The 12,359-nt window shown below is 37.8% G+C and overlaps 2 protein-coding genes across 2 annotated transcripts in view; both read left to right on the forward strand.

The window, feature by feature from the left end:
• Window positions 1-182: 182 nt before the first annotated feature.
• On the forward strand, window positions 183-2,269 carry LOC108165755 (protein starmaker-like). Its single transcript, XM_017302116.1, has 3 exons — window positions 183-211; window positions 253-1,334; window positions 1,722-2,269. The coding sequence occupies exons 1-3, from the start codon at window positions 183-185 to the stop codon at window positions 2,267-2,269; spliced, it is 1,659 nt and encodes a 552-aa protein (XP_017157605.1).
• Window positions 2,270-9,670: 7,401 nt separating this feature from the next.
• The window catches only part of blk (BLK proto-oncogene, Src family tyrosine kinase), a 9,095-nt gene continuing 6,406 nt past the window's right edge, over window positions 9,671-12,359 (forward strand). The window contains exons 1-6 of the mRNA XM_008397915.2: window positions 9,671-9,752; window positions 10,731-10,810; window positions 10,912-10,999; window positions 11,111-11,141; window positions 11,495-11,588; window positions 11,685-11,783. Coding sequence (XP_008396137.1) covers window positions 10,913-10,999; window positions 11,111-11,141; window positions 11,495-11,588; window positions 11,685-11,783 — 311 coding nt within the window. The 5' untranslated portion in view covers window positions 9,671-9,752; window positions 10,731-10,810; window position 10,912. The remainder of the gene's footprint in view (window positions 9,753-10,730; window positions 10,811-10,911; window positions 11,000-11,110; window positions 11,142-11,494; window positions 11,589-11,684; window positions 11,784-12,359) is intronic.

The following is a 12,359-nucleotide window of genomic DNA, read 5'->3' on the forward strand; positions in this document are numbered from 1 at the left end:
TCCAGTCAATTCCAAAGATTCTCCTGATGAGAGTGAAGCAGCCGTAGCTGAAACCTCTGGAGAATCAGACGAGGGTGCAACAACAGAAGACGAAACGGATGTTAAAAAACAAACTGCAGTCTCAGGAGAATATGAAACTGTAATAGCAGCCAGCCCTGATCAATCTGACCGTGAGAAAGCCAATGAAGCAGGGCAGGTCAATCCACAAGAGGTTACGGATGCAGAGGTTTGTAAGGGTTCTTCAACTAAAAGTGAAGATGAAAATGAAGAATCAGAGACAGCTATAAGTGAGCATAAATCCGAGAAAGATTCAGCAGAGGAAGAAGGAACCGACACAGATGAAGAGAAGCTTCCCACTGTCAGTGCAGATGAGTTTGCAGATGAAAACGGGGATTCATCAACAGAAGACGAATCGTCAGAAGAAGACAGTAAAGAAGCAACCACCGAAGATGAGATTTCTACTCGTAAAGAGATTTTTCCTGCACAAAACGGTGAATCAAAGGATGCGACCGCTGAAGAGGAAGCTATAGCAGAGAGGACGGAGAATGAAGAAGCAGGAACAGTTGACGGTGAAGAAACTGGCACTGCCAGTGAGAGTGACTCTGCAGAAGACATAAACGGCACCACAAATGACGACGACAATGCTGAGGAGAATGATGACATGAGTAGTGAATTGTCAATTGAATGTGCTGAAAATCAGACAAAAGATGAGCAGACTGGGGAAGGAGCAACTGCAGAATGTACAAGTGTGCACACATTTGAAGAAGCAGAAGAGGAAGAAGCGGTTGACTGTAAAGAGGAGACGGGTAAAGTAAAACATATGCACGGTCTTGGTCTCGCAAGTGAAGCTGAACACGACCAAGATGAAGATGAGATTGATGCAGATACAACTGAAAATGAATCTGGTAAGGATGAAGTGGAGGAAACCACAAGCAGGCAGGGATCTGACTCAGAAGATGAGACGAATGAAGAGAAAGAAGATAAGCAGAAAGAAGAACAAAGTATTGAGGCCACTGATGCTGAAGAGGAAGATACGGTTAAAAGCAAGAGTGACTCTGTAGAGGGTAACGATGCCTCTTCGAATGATGAAACTTCATCTGCAGAAGCGGAACATGAAACCGACAAGGTCTATATTGTAGCAAACGAAAAAGAGCCAGAGCAAACATCAGGTGGCGAAGAGTCTGATGTTTCCTCAGACACTGATCCTGAATCTGCAATCGAAGGGAGCTCCAAAGCTGTGAGTGAAAATGAATCTGAGGCAGAAGGCAGCAGCTCAGCAATAGATGATGAAAAGTCTGCAAACAACTTAAGAGCAGGCAAAGGTGAAACCACAGGTCAGGAGGACACATCAACAGTTAAAGATGGTGATGATGATGATGATGATGATGATGATGATGATGATGATGATGATGAGTCAGGAGAAGAGGATTCAGATGCCAAGTCTGAAGATGAGGTTGTAGATACGACTCCACAAGAACGCACTGATGACAGTGAGTCTTTGAGTCAGGCTGAACCTGTTGAACAACTTTTCTTGGCCAAAGAACTTGAATTATCAGGAAAAATGGAAGAGAGCATTGAAGTTTTTCAAGAAGAAAAAAGAAAAGAAGACACAACACCTCTTGAAGAATCTGAATCAGTCGAAAATGAAAGTGACTCTGAATCCAAATGTGAAGACTGCTCTGAAGCTGTCACGGAAGGGCAAGAAAATTATAAACTATCAGGTGAAGATGTGAGTGATGTAGAAATGATTGGCAGCGAGATCACAAAGAGCGACAGTGGAGAAAAATCCAGATCTAAAGACCAGCGTGAAAAAGAGTGTGCACGTGAAGAATCTGCAGACGAAGCAGAAGATGAATCTGTAGAAGAGAAGGAGCCACAATTTACTGAAAACAAAGATGCCACAACAGCTGCTTTGAATGACAGCGTCAAGGATTCTGAAAAGGAAGACGAAGATTCTGACACACCCGCTGAAGGCTGGAGTGGAAGCTTAGGAGACTCAGCTGACGGAGAAGACGAAGCCGAGGAAGACTCAGAACCTGAAGAAGACACTGCTGATGGAGAGAAGCCTTTTGTTGCAGACAAGCTGGGGAGTTTAGATGCAACCAAGAAAACTGCCAAGAAAACACTGCTAATCCCTCTTGATGCTTTGATGAAAGAGAGAGCTGAGTCGGAGGATGGCGCTTTTGCTGATATTGAAGATTCTGAGACTGAGATGCATGGCCAAGACGATGTTACAAGCCTCGAGTCAAAGAGTTTGGAAAAGTTATAAGTTGACAAAAAAAAAAAAAAAAAAAAGCATCAAGAGATTTGATTGCTTGATGAATATGATTCTGGAAATTGCAAATGATCTCATTCATCAGAAATGTGAAGGTAAAACTCCTTAGATCTTCAAATTCAACAAAGGATAACAATAAAGTTTAGATTGCTCTTGTAACTTTGGATTTACTATGTTATTAATTTCAGATAACCATAAACTGGATGCACTTTGTTTTTTGTTTTTTTGGAGAATATGAAAAGAGAATCTGAGATACTTGAATGTATATACTGTATTTAGTAAGTTTCCATAAACAGTATAAGATTGTAGTGCATTTATTCTGTTGTGGCAGAATATATTCTCTTTGTAGGACTAAAATATGTTTGACCACATTTTGTCTAAATAAGTTCTATTAAAAACAAAGTCATATATTTTTCTAGTCAATAAAACAATGATTATATATGTGGTAATTTTTAGCCCACAACAGTGTGGGTTCAGGGCTCACCATGGCTGCATGACAGGTGAATAACAGGGATGAGAGTTAATATTCATTATTTTGATGCATAATATGATTTTTGCTTTGTTTCTTAGCCCATGCAGATGTGTATCAAAGTACATTCTTCTTAAGTAAGCTTTTGCTGAGTGTGCTGCAGAAACTGCACAAACTGTAACATCTTCTAAAATAAAAACTTAAAGTGGCATCTTGGTTCATTTTTGTTTTCATCAAAACAAATTTAACGTTTGTAAAAGATATATGATCGTTCTCCTATAAGAAAAAAAAAGACTTTATGTTTCCTATGCAGTTTTAAGTGATTCATTCATAAATGCTGATATCATGCTAGATTCTTAGAAAAAAATGTGTATTAAAAAACAAAATAAAACAAACGAAAACTTACTACTAAAAGCCAAGTCAAAAAATTTCCATAGGTAAAAATCTATCACACACAGCATCTTTTGTGTAAATGGTTGTTTTCTTGTCCTATTGAGCTAATATTATAATTATGAACATAATCTATCACTGACCTTAACAGTGTACTTTACTGATCATTATTTCTGACTATGTAGGATATTATAAGCGTCATTATTTAACATCTTTATGCAGCATAGTGACTAGGAGAGCATCAGGACCTCAATGGAGAATTCTTTTATTGTCTTTCTGCAGTGAAGCCCAGACAGAGTTGATGTATGTGCCCTTCCCACAGTTTCTCGCTACAGTCTCATGTGGTCATGTGACACAGATAATTGGTGTCAGTCTGACTGACTGGTTAACACAGTAGTGGGCAGTGTGATCCTGGTTGGAGTTGGATTTAACACTTAATCTTAACCTAGGTGTTTAAAATAAAAATAATCTGATCACAGTAACAGCTGTGAACTGATCTAAAGGGTTGGCTTTTTTTACACTGTTTGGTAAGAAAAGAGACAAACTGAATATGAAGAAAAGTTGTACAAACCAGCGATTCTGAGTTTTGTCATACAGAGACATTGGTTCAGTGATTGAGAGAATATCATTTTCGCATTGTAAAATATCTATAAATGTTTAGAATCAACATTACTGAGAAGACTGTTTAAATTTCACTTACAAGTTCAGTCTCACATTGAGTCGATAACAGCAACGTTTAGTTTTATCCTATTCAAATCCAGACCATCTGAAGATATTAAAAGTTGCAAATAAATGAAACCCCATCATGTCAGCATATCTGACACATGTGAGATTTAAAAATACAAAGCTCTAGACAGTGATGTTCCCAACAATGCCTTTCTAAGCAATCCCATAGCGCATATCCGGTGACACCAGGCTGAGGGACATTTAAAAAAAATTCAGCACTAACAGACAACATATGTATGTGGCATATATTTGGTGTGCATGCAAAGTGATACGCAAATGTCTCATTTCAGACAAACTGATACATAAATGCAAATGACTGGAACTTTAAAATTAAACTATCATTAGTATCGTTACAGGGAGCTTGTGATGAATATGGGTAGATAAAATAGAATTTGATCGCCGTCCAGACAACTTTTGTCAGCAACAATTCTGACGAAACAGTTAATTTGACAAAAAAGTTAATTATGAGAGAATAATGAACTTATTATCAAGTTGTGTCATGAAGTTTCCAGCTGAAAGACAAAATTTTTAGATGATCTATAAATAAGTTAAAATTTGCAATTTAAACAACTCGAACCAATTCATGTCACATCTCTACGTCAGATGTGCTCTGCCCCCAAGTGGCCAAAACAAAAAACAAAAAACATCCAATGATCAATCCATTTTATTATTACATCTCCATCACTCAGGCTTATTTTTACAAAAACCAGATAAATACAATGAGAGTTTAAAGCATTTACAAACATAAGTGAGGAACAGTAGCTTGAAAAACTATATAATTAAACTACGAGGAATGATCTTGTTTTTTGTAAAAAAAAAAAAAAAAATAGGTAAAATAAGCATAAAGAAAACCAATAAATAAAAGGAGTTGTGAATCCTGAAAAAAAAACAGAAACATTATGCTGTCTTGCTTGACACTCAGAGATTAATTTAATCTTCAAATCTTTTGGATAAGCAAAGAGTTTCTGAGGAAGCACCTGCTTGCTGGCCGTTGGCAGTAATTTCCACAGTAAACACTGGAAGAGTGAGGAACGTCATCCGGAGCACAATAATACGGGGCTTTCCCGCAGCCATGTTTACCTCAGAGCAACTTGCCTGCAGAGCAGCTGCAAAGACCTGCTTCCAGCTACAGCGCTGCAGAGTCCAACAGCATGAGCACTTCAAACCAAGTTTCAACGGCTCTTTTCAACTTTGAAAGTACACTGTGGAGAAATGCAAAAAAATTCATCAGAATAGATGTCATGATCATAGAATGAGTACTCTCAACATCCTGTTGATTAAAAATTAAACATACATGTCGATAATATAAATCCAAAAAAATCAGTTCATAAATGAAATTATTTGCAATGAGGTGAAAGTAAACGGAAGAAAATCTTTTGGAATCATGAATAAATGTAAATACAAAAAGACACTACAAATGGTTAGCAGTGGCCCTGTTTAGATCATGTTATCATGGGATACCCTCATCAAAAACACTCTCGGAGTGTTGCTTTGGTTCATTCATGCACGCTTGAGGATTTCTTGAATCCTCCATAGCCGCTATTTGAAGGTGCCTAAACGTTTGCTCCCACAAATCGCAGCCACAACTCCTCCTTGGAGCTGCTGTCTCCAGCCGAGCTTCCACCTCACAGAGCGAAATGAGTGGATTTTTCAGAAAGACAATGGGATGGGTCAAAATCACGCCAAAGCAATAGAATGCAACCAGATTTTCTGTAGTAGAAGCCTTGATTACTGTCGTTAGCAAGAAAAGCTTTCATGACGATTTTTACAGAAAGATTATTATCTACATTTGTTTCTCTGGACATTTGTCTTCATTTCACATGACTTATTTCAATGACTGATTTGTGTTGCTTGCATATTGCTTGTGTTGCTTCCTTAATCTGGTATGAATTTCACTTTAGAGCATGCTGCAAAACAGCTGCTGATGTTAGCTTGAAGGACAATTAGGTTTGTCCAAATGTTTCTCTCCAGGGACAGCGACGCTGTGTGTTCATTGAGCAGTGGAGGTGGATTGTTGCATTTATTGTTCATCACCTTGTCTTTTTATGGCAAATAGAAAAACAAGACTTCTCACTTCATGTGTGACAGAGGATACAAGTGGTTCCCACACAGACAGGAAGTCAAAAGGGGGCCTCTTGTGATACAGAGGGGGATACATAATTAAGGATGGTGTGTTTGCGTGTGCTTGCAAGAATGTGTATGAGTAAATCACATCTTGGATGAACTAAACAACTGCATGCCTTCCTTTAAATGTTAGATTTTTCACAATTTTGCATAACATACACATGTCACACACACAAAAGTATGTCTTTCAATCTTCTTTGCTTTGACTTCCATTCATTTTCATTCATTTCTATCACTCAACCATGACCTTTACCATAAACCTAACCATTACCATGACCAGTATTTGCCCAAACCTAAGCCTAACCTTAGTCCTAATCTTAACCCCTAACCCAATAATAGCATCACAACATTAACACTCACAGCTGTTACCATGCAAACAAGTGCACACAAGAGACATTTTCATTTTCATACAGCGCACACTCACAATAATAATGGGAATTGAAAGCAGCAGTTGGCAGCATGTATATGCTGTTGGCACAGAGCTGGTCAGAACTACATAACCAGAAAAGACCCACGCTCCCTTTCTTTCCCACTGTTGTTCAGGTTATCCTGTGGGGCCACTTATGACCCTTCTGCAGGCAGGATGCAATGTCTGGGGACCCCAACAGAGCCGTACACAAGCATCCGCCAAGCCCTGGGAAGAAAACAAGGGCTGATGGAAAAACTAGAAGAAAGGAGTTTAAAGAGGAACAACAGTTAAAAACCAGGACGCACTCAATAACACTCACCATGCACCTGCAGCCCCTGTGTGTGCGTGTGTGTGTGCGTGTGTGTGTGTGTGTGTGTGTCGTTCCGTCAGAGAACTGCAGCGCTGCACAGTCCCCACGCACAGCACAGGTGGTCCAAACAAAAACCTGTGAAGTGTTGCCCAGAGAGTAATATCTCCATGTTGCATGTTGCAATAAGCCCCCCCATAGGAAACAAACACTTCCAGTGCTGTAAGATTTATTCACCCCCCGCACTTACAGGTTACAGTATAATGTGAATGATATCTTCCTCACAAGGCTCTCTGAGTCATTCTCAATAACTTTCCACAGTAAGTTACCAATGATAAGCACCAGGACATGCTGGTGTTATGTATCAATGAAGAAGGCGGGAGAATCCCCTCCTCTGTGTATTGTGTGGTGAGAAAAGGAAAGAGCTGGTTAGCTGCTATGGAGTGGGAAAACCAAAGCATTGTTACAGTTTGATAGATTGACCACTCATCGGTTTGCATTTTTTGTCTATGATTTGACTGACTTTGCATCTACGTTCACATCTGCACCCCCCCACTCCCCACCCACCAAGGCTCCCCTGTATACAGATGTAAAAGCAAAACACAATAAAAATCCCTAAAGGCCAACACTCATAGAATCATCTTTCTGTGTGAGGTCACAGTAAAGGTCGGTTATGAATAGAAACTGAATGATTTCAGGAAGGACTTGTTGAAAAGGAGACGAAAAAGGCAACGGCCTTCAGGAGGGTCTTAGATTATAACAGGAGTGTTTACACCCCCTGGTGTCAAAACTGAGCAACAACAGCAACTGCAAACGAATACAGTAATCGAACTGTTCGTCCGCCATGCGACAGACTGGCGACATGTCCAGGTTGTACCCCGCCTCTCGCCCGGAACGTCACCCCACTAAGGGACAAGGGTGTAAGAAAATGGATGGATGAATGGATGGACCTGTTCGTCCCTCGCATAACAAGTTACGGTTGAGGAATAAAGGTAGCCATAATCTTTTAAAATTCACACAATTGCCTTTCAGGGTATGAGGGATACATATTGTGTTCTGATGAGGTCTTCAAAAAAGATAAATTCAAAATCAGATTAACAGAATCGGACACTTTATAGTGTTTTACACCTCATTTACCAAAATCTAAGCCCACACCTGTCACCGACTTATTGCTCAAGTTATTTAGATGGTCAGCAGAGTACAACTTCCTGTGAAATCAGATTGCATTAAGTATTTTTAAAGCAAAAATCTGAATATTCAGCCTTGTTAAGTCTGTCTTCTGAAGTGAAGCCAATTAACCTCAGAAGTTACCTAACTACTAAATAGAGTTCACCTGAGTGTACATTACACTCAATATAAATCCAGCAACCTTAGAAATTTGACAGGGAGCCAAAGTGAAGAAACATCACAAAGACCAATGAAAGAAGCAGACAGACAATATGATGGTGGTTGTATGATGGTGTGAGAATTTATTTCTTGAGCAGGCACAGGAAAGAAGAATGATGATAAATGTAAATACAAGGCCATGAGAAATATCCCTAAACATGCAACCAGAGATGCTATGCTTTGGATCTCAAGAAGCTAAAATTTTAGAATGGTCCAACTAAAAATCAAACCTTAATCTATTTGAGAATATGTGGCAAGACTATTCATTTCGTCTTCATTGACTTTCTATCCATTGTGACTGTTTTGCAAAACAGAATAAGCAAAAATCTAGATACCTCTAAAGATGTATAGCTGTAAAAGGTATTCCTGCAGTTTGCTAACTCAATAGGGACTGAATAGAAATGCATGCCACATTTTTATGATTTTTTTATTTATTTGATCTACTTTTTATTTGAAAACGATTTGTATATTTACTTCCACTTTACAGTTTATCATATAAAGTCCTATTTATATAAAGCCAGAAGCTGTAAACAGAACAAAACACAGAAACACCAAACCACCAATTTAGCACTGAAATGGCGGTCTCTCTAGAGAGCTGGGTGTGTTGCGACCACAAATACCTCATCTGTAAAGTGTCCTCAAACAAAATTTTACAGCGTGGCCAAAGATTAATATTGAATCAGGACAGCAATCACAACCATACTCTCTCAATCATAACAGAGAGGCTGAAGTAGGATTTCCAGGGAGTTATATAAAATTGGAAGCTTTTCTTCACAATGATATGAGAGATTTCTGAAGACCATTACTTTAAAACTGCTAAAGTGGGTTTTTTTTTTTTTTGCACTAAGTGTTTTCTGTTCAGGATCATGTTCCTCAATTACCTAAAAGTGAAAGAGGATTCAACTGACATAGTGCATATGTTTTAGAATCACTATCGGCAGTGATGCCAAGTCTTTATTTCAATGATTCATTACTATTAATAGTGATAAAAAATATATAAGCCAGTCAAATAAAGACAGATCTGCTTCCTCGTTTTCTCCCCAAACAAACTGTGGCAGCATGTAAATGTGTACGCTTTGCTTAGCTTATGAGATGTGCTGTAGAGATAAAAAAAACACAGACCACTAGAGGAACTGAGAAATGTGTCATGGAAACCTTACAGCCTATTTTACTCACCACACCTAAAGTTAAGACCAACTAGCTCTAAAAAGATAGCAGGTACAACACTGGTTTTTTTTCCACAACATTTAACATTTAGGTGCAAGGGCATTAAGTTGATTTGGAGCAAAACTTGATATGCCTTGATAAATAAAACTTTGTGAATGCTGTAACTGAGGATGAATACTGTTGTATTAATTTAGAGGCTAAAGGACTAATAGCTGTTTATAACAAGTAGGGAGATAATTACAGGCCAACCTATGCTGCTGCCTTTTTCCAGTAAACTCTGCACTACGAACCCTCAGGGAGGTCTGATCCCTCTGTGGGAGAAAGAGAGAGAAATAGAGAGAGAGAGAGAGAGAGAGAGAGAGAGAGAGAGAGAGAGAGAGAGAGAGAGAGAGAAACTTTCTAAACCAGGGTGAGTAAGCGAGTGAGAGTGACACACTGACAAGCACTGAGGAAACTCAAGACATTTTGCAACTGAGTTACTTCTGAGGACAAACTGAAGGTAAATACCTCCTGTGTTATCATTTTCCTAAATTAAAAAGACATATATATCATCCGTTAGAATTACTGTTACAGATTTATCATAATGAAGCTCTCCACATGAATTTGTGTTAAGAGATGACACAACAAAATGTTTTACTGAGGAATCGGAAATTGATAGAGATGGTCACATTATTTAATTATGGCAAGTCATTTAGAGCAAAAATTTGAAAGGAAAAATATGTTGTTGAAGGTAAAATATTTGTGTTTATGTTCGTATAAATGTTATACAAAATTGTTGTTGTTCTTCCTATTAATTAGTGGTTTTACTTATAAAACTTTGCAAAGGAATCTGTGTGCTGGTACCAGCAACTGAATTTAAGAAAAATATATTTTTTGTCTAAGAACAAATTTTAAGTTATAATTTTTAAGGTAATGTTCATCAAAGATTTTATGACACAGCGGAGGTAGTAATGTTTAATGTTTAATGTTAATTGTCTGTTGGGCACAAATGTTGCTATTTATGCTCATTTGCTTTTTAAGCTATAAAATTTAACTTCCGCATGAAAGAGAGAATCTTTTCAGAAGACAAGCTAGAAAGTTAGAAAACAATAGTTTGTTTGAAGTTTTCAATTTCCGATGGTTTGAACATGACAATAGCATAAACTATAATTTTAGTTTTTTGCTAAACACTGAAAAACATGTCTGGGACAAAACATGGCATTAATGTAGATAAGGAGAGTTAAATGTGGATTTCTGAATCAGCTTCTTAACCGGTCCTTAGCAATTTCACTTCTCTCTATTTTTATCGCAAACATGACAGATGTACATTGATAAAGTGCTACTCAGTAAAGGTGAAGAAGTGTTGTCAACTTCCTCTTTCCAGAATTGTTTGGTTTCATTAGAAGACCATTTGCTAAGAAATAAAACCAAAAATAGTTGACACAAAAAGAGAGAAAAAAAAAAAGCAGCAGCTTTGAATGATTAGTTTGTTTTTCAGACTGGGCATGAAGTCAAAGACGTGGGCCTGCAGTGGGAGGAGTGGAGACTGAAAATCAGAAAGCTCATCAGCTTAATCAGGTAAAGGAAAAGATGTTCCATCAGATTTTTTTTTAAAATTATTATCATTTATTTTTTTGCTGTTACAGCTCAGCTTATGTACTTTTCTTTTACATCCACAGGATGGGCTGCACTTGCAGTGGCCAGAAAAACGTAAAAGATGAGAATTCATTTTACAAAGTAAAGAACCCCCAGACATCAAACCGCACAGTAAGTAAAACACTTAAGTGATCAATTTAATCTGCTCAGTACACCATCGATAGTTATAATAACTGCGTGCATGAATACTGATGACAAAAACATACTTTTTCTCTGTTTTAGGAAAACAACGCAAACACCTATTCATCTAACGGTAATCACTACAATTTTCCCTTGCAACTAACTTTCTGCAATAATGCGGTCAACAAGACATTAGTGCGTGTAGGACGAAGCTACTCTGTGTGATTAAAATCGCAGCTTAATTTCCTTCGTTCTCTTCTGGGAATGAGATGAGCAGGGTTGCATGCAAAAGAAAGTAATTTTAGCATCACGGCAGAGTTAAACGAGGGTGCGTATTACTTAAGAAAAAGGAACAGACTCATATGACAATTAAAGAAACGCATTGATTAATAATATAGAGGGGTGTCAAAAAGTGGGTAGTGAAACTAAACAAAGATTTAAGGAGCATGACGAGAAAGAAACAATTATCGCTCTGCTTTTTTTCAGATGAAAATGTGTTTATAGCACTGCACGACTTCAAAGCGACCAACGACAGCGATCTTTCTTTCAAGAAAGGAGACAAGCTCAAAGTTGTGCAAGAGTAAGCATCGTCCCGGTCTCGAAATTCGTGAAGTTTGCTGCTTCTCATTTTCCCCAGTTAAACCAAAATGATGTGTGTCGTATGTTGTATTTGTAGGAACGGAGAATGGTGGCTGGCTAAATCGCTTCTCACTGATCAAGAGGGCTTCATCCCATCTAATTATGTAGCCAGATCAGATACGCTGGAGGTGGAGAAGTATGGGAAAACATTATAATCTAGGCCAGAAAATAGCACTCTGCGACAGTATTGGCAGCCCTGGTAAATATGTGTAGAAGGCATGAAATAAAATTATCATTTAATATAGTTGCATAACAATAATGACTAAAGGGAAAAAAAAAATCTATTTATTTTTATATTAAATTACTGGAGGCACAATTATTAACACTCACAAATAGATATAAAGTAAACATAGCTAAAGCAAATTGTCCATTTTTTAACTTTACCTTTTTAAGTTTATCGAAGTGTCTAGAAGCCTCCAATTAGTCAGTAACTTCCTGTTTCTTTGGGCTATAAATGCGATGTGACATAGACTTCCATTTTTATTCAAATTCTCTGACCACGTAAGAATTACATGAGAGTGTGCCATCAAACCAAGGCATATGTGTTCATCTTCATTTTGTTAGGACAGAAATGAGCCACACCCAAAAAGTTAGTCTATGTTGAGAAATGAGGTAGGTGTTTCAATGTATTAAAAAAAATATAGATTCAAATTCCATACACATGCATCAGATTTTATTTAAATCTTATTTTAAAAAATTAATGTCAGCTTTT

The sequence above is a fragment of the Poecilia reticulata genome, linkage group LG21, assembly GCF_000633615.1.
Source record: "Poecilia reticulata strain Guanapo linkage group LG21, Guppy_female_1.0+MT, whole genome shotgun sequence".
NCBI lineage: Eukaryota > Metazoa > Chordata > Actinopteri > Cyprinodontiformes > Poeciliidae > Poecilia > Poecilia reticulata.

What these genes read in the sequence shown, in the direction of transcription:
- LOC108165755 (XM_017302116.1), top strand. Translation starts at nt 183, where the DNA reads ATGAAGCAGGGCAGGTCAATCCACAAGAG. An exon ending in GGCAGGTCAATCCACAAGAG is followed by an intron (nt 212 to 252) that starts GTTACGGATGCA and finishes TTCAACTAAAAG; the next exon opens with TGAAGATGAAAATGAAGAAT. An exon ending in AGGCAAAGGTGAAACCACAG is followed by an intron (nt 1,335 to 1,721) that starts GTCAGGAGGACA and finishes ATAAACTATCAG; the next exon opens with GTGAAGATGTGAGTGATGTA.